Source organism: Dermacentor andersoni, chromosome 6 (assembly GCF_023375885.2).
Source record: "Dermacentor andersoni chromosome 6, qqDerAnde1_hic_scaffold, whole genome shotgun sequence".
NCBI lineage: Eukaryota > Metazoa > Arthropoda > Arachnida > Ixodida > Ixodidae > Dermacentor > Dermacentor andersoni.
Window position 1 is genome coordinate 34666492 of NC_092819.1, and position 24968 is coordinate 34691459.

A 24968-nucleotide genomic window follows, 5' to 3' on the forward strand; every position below is an offset into this window, starting at 1 on the left:
GTCTGAAAATAAACTTAATGGGTACCTCTTACGGGGGCTTTTCAGCAATTTCGCATTGCTAAACACGAAAAGTACATGCACGGCACTAATGCCAAAGACTTGCTCTACGGGGTGATGCTATTTGTTTGAAGGCATTCTAAAGGTAAGAAAGCAGACCAACATTTACTGCGAGTATTTTCTTTTTCTTGTTCTCACTCAATATTTTTTTGTGATTTGCCAAATGGTGCTAGAGTAACAGATATATCACCTCCTAGATCATTTTAATATGAATACACTGATACCAAACTTGTTATTGTCTCTGAACATCATAGAGAAAAACACAGTTGAAATTTAGCTGTAACTTTTTCTAAAATATAGCTAAAACAATATTAATGACATTTTGTAGCTCTATTCTTCACAAGAATGGTCGTACTAAATACTATACGACTACCCTCCAGGAAAACAGCAAAAAGCTTGTTATAAAGCCATGTACTGCCCCTAAACCAGCATGAGAAACCACATTTACCACTTCATGTGCCGGTTCCAGTGGCCTGCAAGCTTAGTGAATACAAAAAAGATTGTATAATAAAGTAGCCTTTCCATAGCCAAATAAACTTACCCAATGTTAAAATAAAAAAAACGCATGGAATATTTATTGAAGGGCCTAAATTAATTACTGTCGTACAACAACCCTTCGCTCTACAGCATGCCAGTGTTCTATGCAAGGTCCTTTGCTGGCTTGTGCCGTTTTGAAAGTCTGGCCTCGGTAGCACTACGTCTAGATGCTCCCTTTGCGACTTCCAAAGCTTTTGCAACGAGCAGCTTGAATTTCCACTCCATTGTGCACTGTGACACGAGACATTTCTTCAAACACAATTGCTCTACTTCTCGCGCACTCAGCCGATTTGCCCACTGAATAGCATGCCATATCAATGCAGTCTAGAATGCCGCTGGACGCACCGGCCGACGACCCGATGACAACCTGCAGCTAGGCCCACTAGAATCAACAGCGTCAATAGAACGCCGCTTCTGACGCTACAGGTGGTTCTGGCCGTTCCGTTCGTGCCAGCCGTTTGGGCAGCACGCCATCGTCAGTAGTCTTCAGCCTCTTGTTCCACGCATTCTGGCTTTTTTCCCCCCGTAAGCTCGAGATGTCTTCCTTATACGAGCATCTCCTGATATGCCACCAGACGACAGTGCGTCAGCCACATGAACGCAAGAGAAAGCAGATAAAGATGACCTACACAAACCAGCAGCAACGACGGAGACTGTGGCACACACGAAACAGAAATCGTAATGAAAAAAATGGCCGCTTTGGTTGCGCCAGACAGTGGGAGGCGCAGGACGGGGGGCTCGGCTTGCGCACATGCACTTCGCCCAATCAGAGGCCAGAAATCACCCTTTGGAAAGGCGGCAAGTGGGGTCCTTCTGTTAGAGCGGCACCATTTTGAGCCAGCACAAAATGCACACAAAGAAAGCAGCTTCAAAACAAGGCCAAGATGACGGCGGTCGGCTGGTGACTGCGGCTGCAGCGTGCGCAGGAAGTCTGAACAAGAGGAGCCCCAGAAAACAATTCTGTGCAGACTAGGAACGACTTGTTGAGATCGCCGAAGCGATGAATCTACAAGTGCCAGTGCATGACTGACGATGCTACGCCTATGAGCTGCAGTTCTGACGATGGATTCTTCACATGACCTTATGAAAATCCCTTAGAAATCGAAGTGGTCAACGCTTTTAAACAAACAGCAGAACAGCCCAGTGGGCAGACTGATGCAGACCTCCATGGAAAGTGCGCGTGTGCCCAGCCAGGGTAGGCGGTAATCTGCAAATGCGCACTATCAGTATTCCAGTTTATATGTTCCTCAGCTTACTTTACATAAATAGTTTTGTACTTGTAATATTCTGTAGTTCCCATTAGGTTTCTAAAAACATATTCCATTTTCAGTGTCACCATTTCCTCCTCGTGAAGGGCTGCTCACGAACCCAATTCACTTCAGCCTTGAAGGTAGCATACAAGAATGAAAACTAAGCAGACCCTCTTACCGTTCCATTCCGGTAAGTGTGAACGATGCAGACCGCTGCCTTAGAGGAACAGCCCAGTGGAGCACGCCTTAGTGGACGGCACACGCTGACATAGGCCATAGCGGTGTAGTCCGTCTCGTGCTGCTCAGCTATCCAGTCTCCGTCGGGGTTTGCTTGGTTCAGTCTTGACACAGGGTAAAAAAGAATGAATGGCCCATTAGTGGGACATTGCCAAACAGTTCAAGGCAACTGTTGTTCATGCAGCAACGAAAAACCGGTGAAATTAGAACATGACCAAGATTCTGCTCGAACGACTTTCACAGTAATTGCCGATTGTGACCCCTGTGCACTCAAGAGTATACAGGGAACTCTGTTTAACCCCTTAAGGGATCTTGACGACCTCAGCTTATCACGAGCGAACCGACACATATTGAATTACAACGAAACCGGCTCACTATAAGTATATTGTCAGTTTTTGAAAGGATTGTTGCCGCAAGAAGAAATCAGTTTTTTTCATTCACAATGGCAGACATATCATTTCAGTTATTGAGTTTGATTTACCGTACTAATTGTACCCACATTTGGGTGTTCCGAGAGCGTTACTGAAACACATGTAAGAAATTGAAAAGCATAGTAGTTTTTTCAGAAAATGTGCCCTAAACAGGTGAAGACTGCAGCCCATGACAAGTCCATTGGCAATTACAGAAAATTCCTTTACAGATTGCGCAGGCACTAACAGCATGCACAAACATTCAAGGACAGGTGCAGGTACTAAGAAGATAACTCTCAGCAAAAATTTACTTAAGAGACACATGAGCCTTTTAATGTTGAACTACCAAGCTCGAGGTGTACTTGTCCTGGCCGTTCGCAGCAAGTTCAATAAAGACAAGCCATCCTGGACGAGGCCACAGCTTCCACTTTGCTTGCTGATGACTAACCATGCTCATCAACTCGCTTCGTGTCATGCATTTGAGTTTCGGCCATTCGACATATTGACGATTCCAGTTCCTTTCATTATCATACATGTTTATTGAAAGAAAGTCTTATTCAGAGCAGATGTCTTCCATTATATCTCTGGTGAATATACGAAATAAACCATACATGTACCACATTTTTTGGATCTGAATATTAAGTGCAATAATTTGTTGGAACAAAAAAAGAATTGGAAAATTTGTTCATATCTTTAGAAAGAACTTGGGAGTTAAAGGGTTGAGACAGGGTAAATAAAGGCTATACAGGTCTCGCATCCAACAATTTCCCTTGCCATCCTACCAAAAGCACAAACAGCAGGACACCCATCGAAGATGAGAAGATGCACCAGAGAAGGCCAAGTACAGCAATGATCTCTACACAGCACATACTGCCAAAAATTAGATCCCACGCACTGTGAGAATCTGTTTATGAAGTTAAATCTTGCTGATGTGTTACTTAGACAGAAACTGAATTTGTTGTACCTCTGAAAAACACCCGCCACTCAAAGGGTAAAGCACCATCAGTTTCGCTACCACGCAGCCACACTAGCCTAGCACACCTATCTATCGATGCACAAACCACCTCACTTCTGCAAACACCATTGTTCAATCTAATGTCAATCCAATAACTCTCAAGCAGCAGAACTGTTCAATTAGTCACCTGGACAGATCATAGCTGACGTTCGCACGAGGATCCCTGTACACGCAGCCCACAAAGTAAGTGGGTGGGCAGGCATAGCTGGTGCGCCAGACAAAGGCATAAGTGCGGTTGGCCTCATCCATAAACTGGGGCTGGCCAATGCCAGCTTCATAGTCGCAAAGAAAGGTCAAGCTAGATGACCGGGGAGTCCTGGCAGGGTCATTGTACGGGGTTCCGTTGGTGTAGGTCAGGTTCAGCATTCCGTCGATGTAGGTCAAATTAGAGTTCACCTGGCCAAGAGACCAGAAGCGCCTGCAAAGGAGATGGCAACCAAGACACCAAATTTGCATGAAGAGTCCCGCAGTGCTTAAAACAAAGAATGCGCAGAAGCGATGGGGCAAATCTGCATTATCTTCAGTGCTCAAGCATTTATGAGAGCACACAGTAGATTACCACCAACTGCCAGAGTAAATATGTGAGGTTAAAGAAACATTTAAGTCCACAAATCACTTATTTCACAACCCCCACCATAAAAGAAACAATTTAAAGGCAGTCTGGAGAATGTTGAGCTATCATATTTAAATATGTTCATTACTTTATTAACAGAGTCTGCCTGTGAAGCCACTTTGACAACACGGGCCTGATTGTTGCTTATCTCGCAGCTCAATTTATAGCCTCCACATTCTGACTATGAACCGCTGAACAGCAGCATCCCGGCATAGAGCTCCAAATGCATGGACATTGAATGTGCATTATATTACTAGTTGACTATAACCTTACCCATCAGCAATGGACACTTGGCACACTGATGTGTTCATATTCTTGCCATCGCCAGTGCATGGAGAGTCAGTCACGTTGCCACACACATTGATAAAGAAGCGATAACCTTCATGCTGCAGTGCATATGGTTTACTGCTTTTCAGAGGATTCAAATCGATTGTAAAGCCTAGAAAGCAAGAGGGATGAAAAGGAAAGGGCATCATTAATGTGGAACTTCCATTACAAAAAATGCTGCAAGCGCAGCCACAATTTACCGCAACACAGCTTGTAAACACAGATGACACAGTACTACCACTTACATGACGATTTACACAACTGCAGCAAGCAATGTCGATGTATGAAACCTCAGTCCCAGCGTGCCCAGAAAGGGGTACCTACCCTAACACCACTGGCATTTTATTACCCAGTTTCGGCTGGTGCAAATATTTCCTAGTTGCTCTCATATCTCATGTTCACACAAGCCAACTGCAGTCCCCAATTGAAGAAACTTCAGCAAAAAGAACAGAGTGGATTTTTCCACTCATAAATCGGCATATGAGCAACATTTCAGTGCTCTTGTCTACCCAGGTGAAGCCCAGCTATAGAATCTGACACCATGGTATAATGCTTGACCAACATCACCACGCACGTAACTGGATTTAAGATGTGCTCAATCCCACCAGCGCCCGCTGCAGCAATGGTGTACCTCTCACAAAAGTTGCGTGCCCAGTTTATCAATCTGTGCTATTGTACCTTGCGCCGATTTAAAGAGCACTGCATGTGCAAGCAAAAAAGTCTTCGAGCTCCCAGCCTACTGCCACACACATGACTGAAGCAGATGCACTTATGTGCAACACATTCGTGTCCCCAGCATTTCGGCACAGCAGGGTGAGGATAATGCTCGTCGCCGCCTTACTTCATCAAACTGAACAGTGTCACAGGAAACCCATCACACAGCAGGGCAGCTGCCCTAGCCAAGTACACAATTGGATGACCACTTTTGACAAGATGTACATGCACCCCTGCATTCCATTAAAAGGAGCCATTTCAGTGTTAAACATTACACGTCAGCCTGTGCTCCTGTTCTGAACAATATGCAACTCCAAGCTTGCATATCAGGTTATAATGTGATCAGGAAGAGAACACAACTATCATTCAGTGACAAAAAAAAAATTGTGGCAACTCCGTAGGCCTTGTGTTATCCCTGCAAGGCTTCTTTCACAAAGAGGCCACTTGTCTATGACAGTGTTATGAAATTGAAAAGGACAGACTGGTGGGCTGGTAGGAGTGGCAGTATTTACATGGTAGCGCAGTAGCACATTGACGACAAAAGAAACAGATGGGACATAATGGAAGAAACAGACTGGACACAGTGCTATGTCCCATTATGTTCCGTCTATTTCATCATCCATGTGCTTCTGCGCTACTGTGTAAATAAGCGTTATGAAAGGGTTTTTTTCTTTGCTTTCTTTTTTTCCAGTCAAAAGGTTGGGCTTTAGGTAATATGCCAGCAGGCGAGCACAAATATAAAAGAAATCAATGGAAGCACAGAAGGCACAGAAGTTACCACATCAAAATGTGTTCCCAGAGACAAATTACCAAGAAGCTAAAGAGTGCCTAGAAAGATCAATTAAGGGCTGCATTCTCAATCGGACGCTTCACTCTTGGGGCTATCGCTTTCAAAGCACCTCCATTGGCTGAATCAATGTAATGGACACCTGCTGCTCAAGCCATTGCAGTGTTTAATTGCCTCATCGCACAAAGGCAGCAGTTCCAATGTTGATCAAATAAGAACAAAACCCCACAGTTACGGCATCAAGTAAAATAAGTTCTCCTTTGTACAATGTTTAGAAGCTAGGAAGGAAATTCTTCAATCTCTGAATCGTTGCTAGATGTCCAAACATTTAGGTGCCACCCTAAATCTGAAAGAATGTCACCCAGAGGTTTTACCTAAGGCATCATTGTAGACTTTACAGTCCTGGCCAATGTGCGACACCCGAGGGCAGGCAAGAGCAGTGTGCCATTCAAATTCCAGCAGACATTCCGACTCTACCTCCCGGACAAGACGAGGACTTGTTGAAACAGCACCTGGAAAGGTAAACCAGATACTGTACACATCCATCAGAAATTATAAATTATATTCAAGCAAACCTTCAGACAACAGCCTACAACACTAAGTACCAGTGTCATATGGCACAGCCACTTTCAATTATGATCTAGCCTGACTGGGATCAATCTCGCACCCCCCTCAAATCAACAGTTTTTCTGGAAAAAGACGTATATAAGTCACACCGGTGTACAAGATGCACCTGTTCATATGCTAAGCGATTTAAAAACTCTTAGGGAATCGGGCTGCAAGCAAGTGTGACAAAAATAGATGCTTGTGGTAGCCGCCGCCTCTGCATGCAACAATCGCACGGTATAGGTAGTGCAGAAACGCGTGCAAGCACCTTCCTACATCTTGACAATGGAACATGGTTATAACACATTTAAGGATGGGACACAAAAATAATGCACAGAGGACGATGGGATGGGATAATCGGTGATTGCCGAACTGCGCCCCCATTCTCAACTGCACCATTATAACCACATTCCGTCAAGCCAGCAACCAACTAGCCAATATAAGTCTCCTAAAATCTAGATAATACTTTTCAGGAGTATCTTAATCCGATTGCATGAACATTGCTATTGATAGCTTACATAACAGAGTCTAGTCAAAGCCATCAAAGTAGTCCTCCTCTGAGACTCTTACAAACAATGCGGCTACTTAAGGTTGGAGTTAAGTTGACACACCACTGTCGTCTTTGGACTCGCTGCTATCCAACTCGCTGACATCACTATCAGTTGCGAACGGGATCAACCCAGCCTTGTGAAACCCTGCCACAATCGTTTTCCCAGAAATTGAGTACCATGCTCCACTAACCCACTTGGCCACTTCTACGAAGTCGTAACATCACCTGACTTTGCTTAGCATACAGCGTCATAGTCAGCGATGCTGTGACAACATATGCGAAGCGCACAGCAACAACGGCAACAAGGACAATGAAGTGTAGTCGCTGTGCATGGCAGAAAGTGACACATAGTGGAGCGTCATTTGATGCCCGCTCAATACAAAGGGTGTGGCCATAGCATCAAATCCAATTTTCACTGTATATCAGTCGCAGCATTCTACAAAATGCACAGACTAAAAAGAAAAAAAAAGAAAGGAACCGTGACTTATACATTGCAAAATGCGGTACTCTGCCACCTCCATACGTAGACATTGAGTATGGTTTTCCTTTGAGTAAGGCAGACGTGACAGGGCAAGAAGGAATCCTTCATGGGAATTGTATGCCAAAGTTGAGAGAACATGTATGAAAAAGTAGGCATCCAGCTGTACGAAGCACAAAGCCACAAAGGGCAGGTTCCTCAGATGAAAACCTTTGTAGCTGAAGAAAAATTCATCCTTGCCTGGGAATTGAACCTAGTACTAACACCCTTTCTGATGCAGTTAGCATATTTACTCAAATCTAACACGCACTTTTTCCCTGATAAGATGGGTCCAAAAATTGTGCGTGCATTAGAATAGAGTAAGGCCCTAAATCTGCATTACCATATCACCATCACACACCCCAAAAACATCTGTAACCAAATTTTTTTTCAGGGCCACAGTAATGTCACAAACGGCTCTGAATGGCTGACGGTAGTTATGGTAGTCTGACGATGATAGTCGTAGTGTTCACATACCATGACTGAAAATGGGTTCATGCACGCATGTTTAAATAAGGAATATGTATTAGGCCCTAATGCAGTCTTGTATAGGGGGCGTGCACGGTGAGCAAAAGACAGTCCAATCACCAGAATGCCAGGAACAGCTCCGAGTGGTTCCCAAGGCAGTTATTGAGACGTCTCTGCGCTCATAGTATGACTGGAGACTGCACGTGTGCGATTCAGAAACAGATGGTATGTAGTGACAGTAGCCCCTTTCCACTCCTAATATGCTTCACTGCACAGCGCGCCCGTATGGCAGAGAAGCTAACTTAAGAGAACAGACCATTATGCAATGCACATTGGACCTTTACTTCACGTGCACACTTTAACACATCTTGATATGAGGCAGACTCAGACCGAGTTAGGCCTACATTGCTTAGATACAAACGGCTTGGATATAAATCTGACTTCAGCTAGCTACCAAGCGCATAATGGCAATTAAGGTGAGGCTGTGCTACATGATGTGGTTCTTGTTTACAGACTTCCTTTTGCAATGGGGTTGGCGCAGCTTTTCTGGAGATTTATGGTCATGTTCGTACAAATGGGAGGATTGGATGGAATTCAGGAATCTCCCGGACGAATGGGGAGAATTGACAGGTATGTAGATTTATCCCTATTTCCTTGAAAGGATCAGGTCCCACATATACTGTGCTGTTATTAAAGCATTTTAACACATCTTGTAGGCCATTTCATGTATTTATTCGAAACTACAACACAAAAGTGTCAGGCAAGTGCAAATTCAAGCATCAGTACAGTCTACACTCGTTACAAGAGACCCATATACAACAGACTTTCGGGCACAACGGACCGTTTTTTAGCCATATTTCAGTTTGGTATACCCATTTTATTAGTGCAACGAACTTCACTTTTAACAGACTGTGCTACAATAGACTATCCGCTGCAGCGGACGAAATTTGTGGCAATTTTTTTCAAAATCGGGTGTATAGAATATATTTTTGCCACGTCAACACAGGTTGACAACTGACTTGCAAGAGTCAGCCGACCATCACCGCTCAATATCACGTGCGCGAGAGAGGGAGGCGGGGTGAGAACGCACCACCTCCTTTCAGGTGCAAGGCATGGGGAGGAGGCGAGAGAGAAGGGGTTGTACTTCGGTGGCTGCCACTTACGGCCCGACCACTGTATCTTGAAAGCGATCTGCAATGTGGACAAAGTTCACCCACACGAGCTTGAAAGTAATCTGCGATGTGGACAAAGTTCACCCAGTGCCGGTAGCTTGGTATGCGCTGCGCTTTCAACGTTTAGTTCATGTTGAAGAGAGAGGCAGCACAAAGCTTAATTCACGTGCTGCTGCTGCAGCGCTTGTCTTGCTTAATTTGCTATCGCATTCGATGGTTCACCTTGCGGGCAAAACTGCTGCTTTCTTTTGTTTGTTTATTACTTTGTATGTGTGTCACTCACTCTGCAATAATGTTGTTAGACACCACAACAAAAGTTTCTGAAGTAAGGCATTTCGGACATTACGGACTTTGGATAAAACACGTTTTTTTGGCAGACCATGGGGTCCGCTGTAATGAGAGTCTACTGCATAGGAAAACCAAAGCCAATTGAATGTGATCAGAGAAGTGTTACCTGGTTTGCAGACAAAATTAATCACAGAACGGAGATTTTTGCCATTCCAGCAACGGCCACCTTCCGAGGACATAGAGGCAGTTTTGCTGCTCTTGTCATATGCGAGCTTAGATGGCTGTGTGCCATAGATGGCACTCTTCCCGCTGCTTTCTGCAAAGAAAAAAAGAAGTTTTGGCAAGCATTGCACGGCAGCTTTTGTGGAAGAAATTAAAAGCTTTCGAAGGACTTGAAAAAAAATACATTGTGAAGGTTTTGCAAGAATTACACCACTATGATGCCTACAGCTTGAATACAAAACACTGTTTTAGGCAATGAGCAAACATATCTTTATTGCAGATTGAACAAAAAGTTGTGGGGACACTCGACTGTCACGCGCCCCTGAAGCTTTCCCCGCATGGCTCTCCCATCTCTTGTAATCTGGCTTGCCCGCATAGCTAGGCATCACCGGAGGTCAGTGTAGTTCCAGATTAGTACGAGAAATGGCATGAGCGTGACTACACGCAGACAATTAAGCGTTGGTGTCCAGCACAGGGGCAAACATGCTCGCTATCCTGTCGCAGTGAGTCGAACTTCCACGATTTGTCAGCGCCCATCGGCATGTTGTATTGATTGTGATGCAGCTAGCTGGCACTGGTGTGTGAGGATGCGAGACTCTCACGCGTCCCCTGATATGTTTTCCCACATAGCTCCCGTCTCCTGTAATCCGGCTTCGCTGCGTGGCCTGATGCCCGCGGCAGTCTGTCTGGTTGAAGCGCAGTACGAGAGATGGCGTGAGTGCTGCGCTGCTAACGCCACCTAACGGTGGAGTTACTTGTGCATGGGAAGGAGAAGGTGCTTCCTTTTTGGCTCGAGTCTGCAAGCAGCGCGGACGTTCCGCGCGTGTGCCGATCCATGCTTCTGCGAGACCATCTCGCAAGGGCTCATTCAAATGCGCCACCGTTCGCGTGACCGTATGCGCGAACGACCAGGCATTGGGATCCAGCATGGGGCAAACATATTCGCTCGCTATCTGGTCACGGTGAGTCAGACTTCCGCGATTTGTTGCGCATTGATCTATGAAAGGTGCAATAAATGCCTTTGAGATTGTTTGCACTACTGTGTTGTCGTTCCTTTGTCCCAAGAGCACGAGTGAGAACCCCACAGGTGTAGGAAAGGGTAGGAAAGGCGTAATAAGTGCCTTTGCCATTTTTTGCACTACTGTGTTGTCGTTCCTCTACCGCAAAAGCACATACGAGACCCCACAAAGTGCTCACCCAGCCATTTTCCCATGATCTATCATCAGCCACCAAAAACAAGATGGCACCCTACAACAAAGATTCTAAGCTGTTTGGATCGGCTTGGCTATAGGCTTGCAAAGACATTCTGGCAAGATACACAAAAATCAAGCATCTTTAGGCATTCTGCAAAACTTAATGACCTTCAAAGCCTTGAGAAGTGGTAGTTTCACATTCAACTATTTTCAAGTGTTTGAAAGACCACAACAGACTCCGAAATTTAATCTACATTAGTGAAACTACCACAATGAGTAGATTGCCTTAACATGCAACTAAGATGAATATACCATATTTACCCACATATAGATTGCACTTCTTTTGTTAAAACATTGACATAAACTCAGGGGTGCGATCATTACGCTGGTTAAATTTCCCATGAAAAGAAATTTTCTTTTTTCATCCCACATTTGCTGCGGGATGACAATGGGTCGACAGGCAGGTGGCTGCCGCTGTCAGTGCGGGACACCAAAACAAATATGGCGGCCGGGGGAGCAAGCTGAACGCGCCGAACGTGATTATTTTTCTTCTGGCGAGTACATTACGCACATTCAAACAGTTTCTTCCATATCAGTAATGAATAATATTGTTAATATCGGCAAGTTTCTGACAATAACGTAGCCATGTCCACTTTGACAGGACAAAAAACGGAGATGGGCCCGCTTAGCTGCCAGTGACATAGAAACACATGGTGGGCATGCTGCGGAAACTGCAGCATTTGTCTTCACTGCTATCCTAATATGGTAAGTTTCCACTAAGGGTCGGCAAAAATCTTAGCTCATTACAAGCGTCGGCGCACGAATAGGGTACACTTCTAACGTATCAGTGTAAACATGGCCACTATCGCTGCCGCTCGCAATTTGTTGCTTGCCCACGAGTGCAGATGCGAAGAATCAAAAGGCGTCCTTTATGTTGCTGTTGACTAAAACCATTATGGAGCCTACAAATAATAAAGCCGAGGCAAGCTTGGTTGCAGCTTTTTTTTTTTTTTTTTTTTTTCACGTAAGTGCAGAAGGTGATGAAAGGACTGAAATAGGGCATCTGCTTAAGAATGTTTGGTGCGTGCAGACCGCTTGGCATGCCTTCAAGAGTCGTTCATGTAGCATTCGACAGATGGTAAGCGCAATAGTCATTAGCTTGACTTGGCACATGACATATCACTGCAACAAGTTCAGGGTGCGATAATTACACGGGAAAGAAAAAAATTAATTTTGACGACAAAATTCACGGGTGCAATCATTATGCGAGTAAATACGGCAGACGTCAGCAACTGTACCTCCCACATTTTGCCTACTTACTCTTCACACAAACTGCGCTCGTGGCTCCACACTCCTTTGCAACGTCAGTCTCGCCAAGGCCTTCACAAACATTGATCAATATGACACTCTCATTGTCACTCTTCAAGCTGCCCAATGCAGTCCAAGGAGCAACCCCTGCAACATAATGAAATAGCTTTAAGATTGAGATTATGGCAACACTGCGAGGACAGTGTTGCCATAAAAATTTGTACGGCTATTTTCTTGCCCCTAAGCAGACTGTCTAATACAGCAATTCCGTGCAGTACCAATGATCTCTGAAACCATTTGTGACCGCATGTAAAGGGCACCGCACTCCTAGAAATAGTACCGGGAGAGCACTGCTAAATGCAGCATCAATGAGAAACGTTTAATAAGTTGACTTCACCTCTTTTTCGTTTTAAGTGCAACATACTTATCAGGGCTACTGTCAAGCAAACATAAATAGGACATTGTACGTTATCAGAAGCTGGTACCATATTTCTACACTCGTGGAACCAATCCTATCTCACATTTTGGAAATGTACCGTTCTCAGTACAGTAACCTTTTCGAAATTCTAAAGCACTAACCAATTTAGTTCTTTAGAGTCTTTTTGGTCTACCAAAGGTGAATGTATCAATCATGCCAACTTTTTTTGAGCTGTAACACTTCTATCAAATTATGAGACAAGTTCATACCATAGTAAACTTTAACCAAATGCAATGAAATGTTAAAGGTTTCAACATGTTCACTACAACTAAACAGCCAACCCATGAGCTTTTGGCATCCAGATGCCATCGCCTGTGCCTCTAAACATAGTTTGACGGTTTCAGATTCTCATAATGTGCAGGTGGCTACTTCAAGAAACTTGAGTGTACACCAAATGCAAAAACACATGGCTAAGAAATGAAATTCACCTCCAGATCGTGAGAGAGGCCTGAGATCAATCCGGACATCTTCGTGCTCAATAATGCAGTCAGCTCCCCGAGTCTTCGGGCATGCATGAGCTGTTTCCCAGATAAAGTGGTAGGTGCAGGCATCGCGGTCCACCCAGCCATACTGCATCTCATCATCACCTGGAACAGTACCGCACAAATGCAATTAACATAGAAGCACCGCCTTCAGAGATATACAAAGCCTGTTCCAAGATTAATTTTGTGTTGATTAATGCAATGCAAGAGATTATATGAGCAGAATGAATAATTACGCAGACATGGTCTTCAATGTCCCTGAGCATAGAAGTATGTGGCATAAACATAGCATGCAAAAAGCGGATACAAACGTACCTTTCTTATTGCAGACAAAATGAATTTCACTCGACCACATCGACCCAGCCGAATCACATTCGCTGCCATCCTTGAACTTCATCGTAATTACGTCATCCACAAGCCTGCAATGAGTTCAACACTGGTCAGGCACAGTCTTGCTGGATTAAACTACCTCAGTTTGTGAATAACACCTCTTCTGCGCTGACACCCTAAGTAAGAGCCATAAAAGCTACCAAGCTTGAGACTAGCATGAAAATTTGAGTGCCAGCACCAAACAATGTGGAAACATTTTCCTGATCAATGTGCTCCTAGTTTACATTAGTCCCATACAAGCAGCTGTAGGATTAACTGAGACAGTGCTCTCACATCAGCTTCAATCATCAAAAACAAATACCACAAGGATGAACTTCGGTGTTATATGCCTGTGTTGCCACGATAGTAATCACTATCAAACAACCAACAACAGCAATTCTTGGTGTTTACCATCCAAACATTACTAATTGAAATATAAATAACACAGTTGTGGAAGAGTAATTATTTTGACCCTTAATATGCACCAAAATTTATATACAGTCAAACTTCGATTTAACACAGTCAATTGGACTTCAGAATCTAGTGTGGGGATGAGCGACTCTCACGCATCCCGATATGTTGTTTTCCCACATAGCTCCTGTCTCCTGTAATCCGGCTTCGCCACGTGGCTTTACGGAGGCTGTTGGTCTGCTTGCAGGGTAGTACAAGAGATAGCACAAGTTTTGAATTGCTAGTGCCACCCAACAACGCGGTTAGTCGGGCGCGACAGGGAGTAGGCTCTTCCTCTTTGGCCCGGGATCGGCAAGCGGCGCGGAGGTTCCGCGCGTGCACCAATCCATGCTTCTGCGAGGCCGTCTCGCTGGCCTAGGAGCAGGACACCGGAATGGACGCACACGATTGTTTGAACGGGCCACCGTTTGCATGACTGTGCGCACAAACGACCAGGCGCTGGTGTCCAGCATAGGGCGAACATATTCGCTCGCTATCCGGTCGTGGCGAGTCTGACTTCCTAGATTTGTCGCGCACACATCGGCATGTTTCATCGATAATTCAGCTGGCTATAGATTGGTGTATAAAAGGTGCAATAAATGCCCTTGTGATTGTTGGCACTACTGTGTTGTCGTTCCTTTGTCCCAAGAGCACAATAACATACTTGTTCAAGACCAAAAACAATGCCATTTTTACCTGAATGCACACTTATCATAGACAAAGCCCAGTGAGCACACCTTGAGTTCCTTCATCGGAGTAGTGAACAGGTCAATGACATCTGTCAGCTAAAGTGATACAGCGTACGCATATTTCCTCAAAAATCTGTTAAACTGGACGAGACATTGAGTTCAATTCGTTGTTTGAATATTAACAAAGCGTTCGGTTCAACAAATATGATTTGTAGAAATAAAAGCACTTAATTAAATAAAGAATGTCTAAATTGGGATTCTTTAAATCAAGGTTTGACTGTAGACATCTTTGTTTATCTTACGACTTCGTGCTCAGCTGCAAGACACCATAGCCACAGCATCAGTGGGGCATGTACCAAGGGTCAAAGCTCCCATCATAGCATGATCTGCACCACCATGCTACTTCCCAATGTGGGCAACAGAAAACACCTGCTGCTGCATTCACGAATTACAACAGATACTTTAGCAGGAAAGTGTAGACAATGATCAGCAGGGAGCACAAGCTCAAGGCTGTGCCAAGCGATACGAGTCGCTGTAAGGAACAGCCAATAAACTCACTGAAGGATCTGGTCTTGGTTCTGTCCCAGTGAAAGTGACTGCCCTTTGATCTCAGCACAGACGGCCGACCTGAAGCTGCGCTTCTTTCCACACTGGACTGGACTAGTGCCCAAGCTTTTACCACAAATATTGTACTTGATGACTGCCTTTGTGCCATTGATGGTTGTTTCGGTAGTGCGGTAACCTGAAAAGAAATAGCAACAAGACAGGTTTAGCTTAAAGGAGTCCTGAATCAACCTGCAGGCTTGGTGAAAAAACAGTCTGCGGATAGCATACACTGCTGTGAACATCTCAGCCAAATTTCGCAGTCGAATTTTGAAAGCAGAGTGCGAAATCACCTTTTTACAGTGCAAGCTGTTATGGGCTCATTCTAATAGCCATTCCGGCTGGTGATTGCGTCCACAGCCGGTGGCATCTATACGTGAACATCCGAAATCAAATTTGAACTGCACTTTACGGCGACGTTCAGTAGGCAGAGCATTGTGGGCACACCCCGCTCCGCCGTAGCCTTCACAGTGCAATTCATTGAAGGAGCGAAAGTACTGCGAAGGGGGTGTGATTGCCAATAACTCCGGTTCTGCTCAACGCATTGAAGTACTTTTTGTGGCAAAGTATTTCTGAAACAATCTATTCTAATTTCAAATGCATTTCTAGACTTCGATAAAAAGTGGCTCAGGGCCCCTTAACAAGAAACAGACTGGCACTGATAGCATTAGAGTAATTTAGTATGCATTCACATGCAGTAATTGTAAACAACCGTGTTCTATACAATATGGGTCAACATACTGCCAACTGGAAGGCAGTGCAGCCAGTTGCATCCAAGAACTGAAGGGGTTCTGCAACACCTTATCTTAAGGCCCGTACTTTTAATTACGTGGTGTATGCCTAGCCATCACGCAAGTGCAATTTCACTGGAGTGTAAAAGAGCAGGCTCAGCTCATCGCATGCGATGCCTGAAATACTCAGGTCAACCAAACAGGCCGTGCTAGGTTTTTCTGTCTCTTTTTGAAGAGAAGTTTGTTAATATTCCCTTGCGTCATTCGATAATTCCTGTCAACAGCGGCTTTCATGCTGATTAACATCCTCCTGCATCCCTACACATCATGCCAGCATTTTCTCACATCTTTCCACAAAACAAAAAGCAATTGGAAAGAATAAGGCAGGTGTGGTCACATGTGACAAGTGCAATGATTTGAAAGAAGCACCTTGCCTTTTAGTGAATGACTTAGAAGAAGGAGTATTTAAAGGCTGTAAGGATAGCATATGTTTACGATTGACAAAAGATTTAAGAACACCAAGATGCAAGAAAGTGTGTTAGGAGTCTCAAGCCTTTTTAAAACCCGAGATGTGGCAGTTGCAAATTGAAACGGACCATCTTGTTTCTGCAGTGGGCTGAGGTCAATGTCAATGCCATGAACATCGCTTGTGAACTTGCAGTCAGCCGGATCAGCTCGAAGAAGATCCAACGAGCAAGCGTGCTGCGTCTCCCACTCGACATAGTAGTGGCAGTTCACATCCGAAATTAGCCGTGGGGCATGACTCTGAAAATTAGAGAGTTTGAAAAATACACAGGGTGTCATCCCAGTTGACATTTCCAAATTCCCCGAGTTTTCCAGGTTTTCCCTGAGTGCCTTTGCGAAATTCCCTGAGTGATGCAGAACTATGTTTTATGTCAAGACGGGCTGGAACCATATTGCCCGATGCTGTCACTCTTTAGTAAGCATATGAAATTTTTTTTTAAAAGAATCGACTTAATCCAATTTGAATACTAAGGAGTAGTGTTTATGTTATTCAAAAAAAGAATAGAAGGGAGGGGTTATTAAAATGCACAGCACATAAAATGTATTCAAAAGAAATTGCAAATCGAGTCAGACATTCTCAAATACAAATAAACAGGAGCTGCATACAGAAGCAAATATTTTCGAATATGAGCTATTTATACCAACTGATAGCAAGCTCAGTGGTATGAGGTCCGAATTTTGTCCATTGAGAGTCTCTCTCAACAGCTCGTAAGTCAATCTCAACTGTCCTGACATACTCTCAGCCTGCGCACAACGCCTCAGTGTTGTGTTTCACTGTTTTAAAGAGTTTACTTTGGTTTGTATGAGGGACACCTGCATCTCGGCGTCAGCCAAGAGTTTTTTGAGCTCAGGTTCCTTCAAAGAAGCACTCGCATACTTCATTCCCCATTCAATCCTCAATGCGTCGATCCTTTCTGTTCTCGTGCTCCTTTTGTCGCGCGTTCGCTCTACGGACCATTTGAAGCATACTCTTGGTCAGTTTACAGTCACCGTCCAATTTTTCGGACCCCTAGGGGCCGCGAAAACTTCTAAAAAATCAGGCAGTCCGAAAAAATAAATGCATGTCTTTTACTGCTCTTAAGGGCTCAAATCGATACAGGCACGTCTGGAAAAGCTCTGAATGCCTGTCAGTACACTTATTAGGCATAGCGGTGCTCCTACTGTGACAGGAGAGGGCGGGTGCACACGTGTAAAATTAAGGAATACATACTGCGTTCGGTGACAATTGACCCTTCATACGCTTGTTAAGCTTCACCGCAATACTTTTGCTAATGCTTCACTGCGTCACATAACTGTACTGAGGCGAAACTAACTTTCAGAAACCGGCATTATGGAATGCACCGTGCTTTCCGAGCTTCAAAGCCAAAATTATTGCCGACAGCAGAGAAATGAAGAAACACTGCACCGAACGGCAAGAAGCTTAATAGCGCATGTCGAAGCAGCTAGGCATAGCGTTGCCGCAGTGGTGGCTACGGCTGCCAGCGGATCTGCGTGCGATAGCGCCGCTTTGAGGCAGCAAGGCAATCAAAATGGCAGCGGTGGTGGCTTTGATTCTGTCACTGTGTTCTGTCAGCATTCTGTCACTGTGTTCCAATGTCTTCATCTAGTTCAGTCCGTAAGTTTCTTTTAACTAGTTCCCCTTTACTTTTATGACAATTACATTTGTTAAAAAGTTAATGATTAATTAGCAAAATAATTCACAATTGGTTTTCTGAACTATCCACAACCGAAAACTCTCTTCAGCTCTTTCAAAAATGCCACTGCAGGCTATGCGTTAAGTTTCCTGCACTGAAGTCAGAATTTCGAGACATCAAACTCTGTAGGATGTGTGCTGCATTGAGCACATATAATGTGTTCACCCAATAGCATCTGCGACATCTCCCGTAATTGTAAGGTTCGAACCTCCGGATTCTGTTTTTTTTTTTTTTAATGTGTGAAAGGTCACTGCACTGGCAGTGACGTAACTGGAGCAAAAAGTATGCTCAACTTTACTCCTGGTACTTACCTTTTCACGGTGTGGACAACGAAACTGGACAACAGTCCTGGGGGGCTTTGTGCAGCCCGGTCTCGGAGTCAACCCAGGACTAGAAGGATACTCAATATAGATGACAGAGCCATTGGCCTGAAGGCCAGACTCCAACTGACCAATAGACTTGCATTCCTTGCCATCCAGTATGCAGGCACCAGTCATCGGAGGGTATGTAATGCCATCAGCTGAACACGACACAAAAGAATGTAGGTTGGGCACTATTACTAGCTGGCAATCATTTCTCCATCAGTTTTTCCTGAGCACAATATGACCTTGGCTAAAACTCTCCATATTAAAATAAACATGTTATCAACTGCACCACAGTAGGGCAGAAAAAATACAACTAAATATAGATGTTCAAAAATAAAGCAGTTGGGAAGAAATTATCTTAACTCCACAGGACCTATGCCTAAAGCTCAGTGTTAAAGGGCCCCTGAAATGGTTCGGACAAATTTTGTAAACGCGTAGCGTACAGCTTAAGTAGAACATTCGCACCACAATTTAAGTGAAGCGTTACGTATTAATGGAGCTACAAGCGATTACAAGTTACCCTCCTCCCTAGCGATGCTTTTCCTCCTCAACTCGTTCGCCGAGCGATCGGGGCTAAGCTCCGCCTTCACTGGCTCTGCGTCACGATGCAACGTCACATCGTCCACTTCCAGTTGTTTTAGAGCCCACCCTCGACCGCGAGAAACCTCTCCGTTAGCCGCCGACCCCAAGCAAAAGCTATCGAAGCAGCGTGCGTTGCAAGCATTCTGTCGAACGTGTCTTATTCCGGTAATCACACATTACCTGAATATTTCGACGAAACGGTGGAGGCATAAACTCAAGCTGGTGAAGTAACTTTAGCGTAGACGTACGTGAGCTGCCTGATACGGGTGCCTGCCTCCACGGTCCAGCCACCCGTTGGCGCAGAGCTTAACCAGCCAAAGAAAGAGCTAATATTGCTCTAACCAAGTGTAAAATATTTTAAACATTTACAAAAACAACGTGTTAACGGTTACAATCCTGCGAAAAATTTACACCAGCAGCAAAGAAGAATATATTTTGTTACTGCTACTGTGTGTGGTTGAGCTATATGCCACCAGGTGGCTGCACCGTGCAGACCATTCACATTTGCACTTCTGTTCATCACCTCAAACGATATGCAAGGGGACACTGCTAGGCCCTGTCCCCTTGCGCTTGCGTTTACCCTAATACCGGACTCGCGAAACGCTATTGCGTTAGTAATCTTCCGGTGTAAAGTGACGGCCGCAATCGCACAAATCCTGGCGCCGATCGGATAGTAGCAGTCCGATGCGCTGCAGCCAGTCAGCTCGTGTACTGGCTTGCAGAGGGACACGATGTCGAAGTTTGACATATTGCAAGTCCCTACGTCTGCAGTCCACAACGCAACAAAGTCTAATCAAAGCGCTCGCGAAAAGACAAACCGATACTGACGGCGGAGCTCTCGTCAAAGACTGAGCACGTTGTAACACAAGCAGACGACACTTGCTGTGTGCCGGAAGTGCTTAAGTGTACTGAAAAATTGTTCTTGTGCATTCTCTCTATGTTACTTTCTTTTTATAAAAACAAATTAACTAACATTCCAACTATTACGAACATCATTTGTTTACCATAAAGCTTGAAAAATTATCGATCACGCGCCCTGGTCAGCCAATCGCATAGCTCGCCCCACTGACGTCATATGGGCGATTTTGGTCATATGGGTAGGGGCGGCTTAAAATTCCGTCGAGCAGTGTGCCGAGATCGGAAGCGATGTACATTGTTAAAACCTTATAATAAATTACACGCTTTACGCAGAGCACTTAGATGTGTCAATGATCAGAATGACCTACTCTAACGACTCAGTACGTTTGTAGAAAATCGTCAAAATCGTTTCAGGGTCCCTTTAAGTTGTGCTACAAGTGTTCCATGGGAACTTGCTAAATTTTTTTTAACTGATGCAGAAATAAGCAATAAAGAAACTCAACAACAGAACGAAATGAAAATACATTTCAGCTTCCCTGGTGGAAGCCTTGTCCCCAAGGTTTCCAGCACAAGACAAATGCCTTCCCTTCCTATATTAGGTTATGTTAGGTAAGGTAGAAACATCTTAGAAACATCTATCTTCCGTTTTCTTCTGTGGTCTATTTTATTATTTTTGAACTTTTTCCCAACCAGAGAGAGGCTTCTGTCAAAACTTCGACTACAAATGTTTCTAAAGCCCAAAATGTGACAATGCGACTTGGGACAACAAAAATAAAAGCAAGGATCAGACAAGGACATTGCTTTGTCTCATTTTTATTTAATTTTTCCTAAGCACACACCTCTCGTGGGATATACATGTGCCTTATTTTTGATGATTTACCCTTATATGGGGCACACAAGCAAGAGTAAATTATAGAAACAGCAGAGAGTGAAGCGCAACACATTGCTTATAGATCAGTGACTTTCAGTGACTGTGCTGTAGAAGATTTCACCTACTTCAGGACCTTGCCTGCTCTAAGAAAGCACCCTCCTGGTATCACAACCCTGATACGACCCCTATCTTAAGCTGCCAGAACAGGGCAACACAGGTAACATCAATTTTTCTTTCTTGTATGCATTTTCTTCATACCTTGTGCCAGCCCATCCTTCAACGCCTTTAAAACTTCTTCACAAGCAGAATCTATATTTCATGAAACATGACACAATTTTTGTAAAATTGTAGAACTAACCAGAATTCGTAAAGTTTAAGAAAAATTTTGGAGAGTGGGCAGGTATGCATTTGCACCATTCAGAACCAACTAGGCCTGCCTGAAGTTCACTAGTGCTCACCAGATGCCATGTCAGAACAAATGTTGATGACCAAACTTGTGGCTGGGTCTGTTGTTTCCACCATGTATCCGCCTACGCTTTTAATCAGGCCTGACAGATCATGACGAGAGCCGCCGTCAGTGTAGGCAGTGCAGGGAACCTCTGTGCGTGCAGGTTTTTTAGCGCATACTGCAGATGTCCTCCACATGAGGAACAGCTGGCACTTCATGTCAATGAAGTACTCTGGAGATCCCTGCATGAAGAGATGGTAGTTGGTCTTATTCTTAAATTTTCCTCACAATACAGAGGGTGATATCAGGCAGTCACAGCAGCCATTAATGTCTCGTCTGCCCTTGGCTGGAATTATCTTTGGCACCTTCATGTACACTTTATCGAAGAAAAAAGGTTAAAGGCCTATCAGCCATTGTCAGCAATGGGAGGCTGGCCTTTACTGAATTGTAATAGAGTGTATATACCGTATTGACATGTGTAACAACCGCACTTTTTTTTTATTTCAGAACATTTGCATAGAGTGGCTTTTACATGTGTCAGTCATATAACTAAAACAGCAAATGAATTGGAAGTGATGTGCAGAATAATGCAAGTACTGGCTGCACACTATACCCACAGTTCTTTAAGATTCAGCGCTGCTGGTGTCATTGCCATCTTTTACTACCTCGTCAACACGCTCCCAAGCACGGCTGTCCAGGTTGCCATACATGCTGTTAAACATTTGGAACATTCAGCAGCAGCATTAACTGATAGTGAATGCCATGTGTTCGAAATCCAAGTTTCTCGGTGTACAGGTTCCCTTCAAATTTTACAAGAGTTGCGCATAGGTAGCACCTTAAAAGTTCCAAAAAACATTCTCTGGAGATGCCAGAATCGTTTTAAAAAGACACTACACCAGACAAGTCGGCTAGTTCACTAACTGCGCGAGAAAGTTCATGCGGAGCAGGGTACAAGAGCTCTTCAATATCTCAAAATGCTGAGATTCACACCTAGGTCACTTTGTTGAAGCATCGCTGTCATATCTGCCGAACACTTAACCTCGTACATGCTTTCTGCCACGCGTTTCATTTCGTTCTTCACTATGTCAAGGCACGCTGAACGCAGATGCGACCTTTTCCTGCTATGTCTTTCATGGTCGTAAACCTCAGTTGCTAGTTACCGCTCGTCCTGTCCACTTCTTCATCTTACGTCCTGTCTGAAGTCACGGTTCTTTTTCCTCTTTAAACATGTCGGACCAACTGGCCCAAAGTTCACCCTTCTTGAAAGGTACACAAAGAACATATGATTTCACATAATTGAAGTTTCATGTGCATGTGAAGTAGTCATGCCACAGAAAGCATTGCAGATCATAAAAACTGCACTGTGAAATGCACAGGGTAAGATTTCTAAGGCTGCACAGCCGCTGCAGCATTGTCTGTTAAGTATAAAATGTAGTGTAGTCACATTAGTCAAGACGATACCACAGTGTACCACACTCCCTTGATGCCCGGTGTTTTACTTTAATAAACCACTGATTATCTGTACCATGTATGATAGTATTTGCAAATAACACACATTTACAACATGGCAGAGGAGTCTGACATTATGGTTTGCCTAATTCCACTTCCTTCTCTTAACGTAAAGCATAGACTATTATATACTATGATCAGCTGACATATGATCAATTCATAATTCTGTGTTTATCAATGCTGCATCAATCATATTTTACCTAATTCACTAGCTGTGCAGTTTCAAGCTGCAATTTTATAATTACCTTTCGGTGAGTGAGAATTTTGCAGAGGTTTTCATTTCTTGCTATCTATGAAATAGGAACCTGATGCTGAGATCGTATGCTTCAGCGCATACTTTCATCTTCATACCTTCGTTAACTGATTTGTTTTAATCAGCAGTTTGAATCCAGACTGAGGGAATTTTATCTGCTATAGGTGAAGTCCAAATCTGTACCACAGCAACGGCGACCTCAGAGTAACAAACGGAACTTGAAGGCCGTGCTTTTGATAAGCTGCATGTGCCGGATGCAATTGAGGAGCCAGAAACAAGACATGGCCACTATGTTTTAGACACCGCCTACTGCCATTGCAAAAATCTGGGCCCAATTACACTGCAGGTCAATGGGCAAAAGTGCTTTTGAGTCAACATTGATGGCAAACCTAAGACAACCCAATGAAGTGCAATGCGACAACTTGTACTTAAAAATAAAAAAAAAGGAAGGGAAGCGGGAGTAACTTACAAGATGGGCTGCACAGCTGACTCTAATGGATATCTTGTAGTTTGTGTTGGAGCTTCCAGCACACTGGTTCCCCTTCACAAAGATCCAGCCTTCACTCACTACCACGTTGGAAGCATTGGCACTGAACTCTGCATACACCTCCGCCTTGCCGTCAGTGACACGACACGCAGACTTGCCATTGCACACCGCAGCCGGAGAGCCAGCAGGAAAACTCAGTGGCTCACAGACAGACAGATACATTAAGTCCGAGTGCACGCCTTCTTCTGGAGGAAGGTGCATCTGCCATGTGCTCCTAGATGAACAAGAGAAAACTTTTGTGATGCTGAAGCTTTAAGCTGAAACTTCTAGACATCAATTTGTACAGCGAATAGCAATGCCTACCAGCACCTGCCAATCATCACCAGGAACTTGACCCTTACTCTACTGCTGATGAGTATAGTTGACATGAGGAAAGATGCCTCCCAGTACAAACCAACAGAGTGTATAAGCATCATCTAGGTTCTATTTGCAGTTTTCAACACTAGATAGTGGCAACATTAGTGGCCACTGTGTACAATATTTCTATGTATTATGGACAGTCTGCACGCCGACACTGGAAACAGGTGCCTGCAAGCCACATTTTGGCGATTTTGTCCTAATGAACCTGACCAGTCAGACTTCTGGAGAGTCCAAGTCCAAATGAGTCCGGATGAGTCTGCTTTTGACGGGTTTGAGTCAGAATGTACCTAGTTCAGCGATTTCGGTTAGTCTGAGTAATTCCCGAGTTATATTTCTTTAGTGAGTCTTAAGCAAGCTTTTATTTTGCTGGCCTACGCATGCAAATGAATGCAATTTCTACAGTAATGGAAGTGGGACTACAATTTATAAAAGATAAAAATTAAAACAAAGACCACTGCACCCAACGGTATGAAAAGTGCAATAGAGCTGAAAACACTGAACACTAAATCTATTATAAACAGGACCTAAGAATCAAAGGCAACAGGAAATGAACGAGACTGCTAAAAGGACTTTCTGCATTACTTTGTTAATTAAGCTAATAACCAGTTAAGCCACACTGCAACACGGCCTGAGCTACCCTATTGTGCTCATCTTTCGAGAAACCTCACTTTGTCTGGCATCAAAAAAAAAAAAAAAAGAAAGAAACTGAAGCAACCTATAATTATGAAAATGCAATTGTGCCCAGCTGCAGATACAGAAACATACATAGTGGCAATGGTTCTAATTTGAAGGCAACAGCTAAAGCAACTATGCTTTAAGCCTAGTCTCCGAAAAAAGTCATACTAACCTGCCATTAAAATAACTACTTCCTTATTGTATAACC

The 24968-nt window shown here is 44.0% G+C and overlaps 1 protein-coding gene across 1 annotated transcript in view; it reads right to left on the bottom strand.

Moving 5' to 3' along the window:
- Positions 1 to 24968, bottom strand: part of Lerp (lysosomal enzyme receptor protein) — an 85764-nt gene that overhangs the window by 56704 nt on the left and 4092 nt on the right. Inside the window, exons 2-14 of the mRNA XM_050170562.3 lie at positions 23648 to 23939; positions 21427 to 21658; positions 18604 to 18812; positions 16670 to 16838; positions 15298 to 15481; positions 13547 to 13650; positions 13178 to 13336; positions 12284 to 12418; positions 9715 to 9864; positions 6322 to 6459; positions 4393 to 4558; positions 3634 to 3924; positions 2023 to 2185 (exon numbers count right to left, since the gene is read on the bottom strand). Of these exons, the coding sequence (XP_050026519.2) occupies positions 2023 to 2185; positions 3634 to 3924; positions 4393 to 4558; positions 6322 to 6459; positions 9715 to 9864; positions 12284 to 12418; positions 13178 to 13336; positions 13547 to 13650; positions 15298 to 15481; positions 16670 to 16838; positions 18604 to 18812; positions 21427 to 21658; positions 23648 to 23939 (2392 nt within the window). The remainder of the gene's footprint in view (positions 1 to 2022; positions 2186 to 3633; positions 3925 to 4392; positions 4559 to 6321; positions 6460 to 9714; positions 9865 to 12283; positions 12419 to 13177; positions 13337 to 13546; positions 13651 to 15297; positions 15482 to 16669; positions 16839 to 18603; positions 18813 to 21426; positions 21659 to 23647; positions 23940 to 24968) is intronic.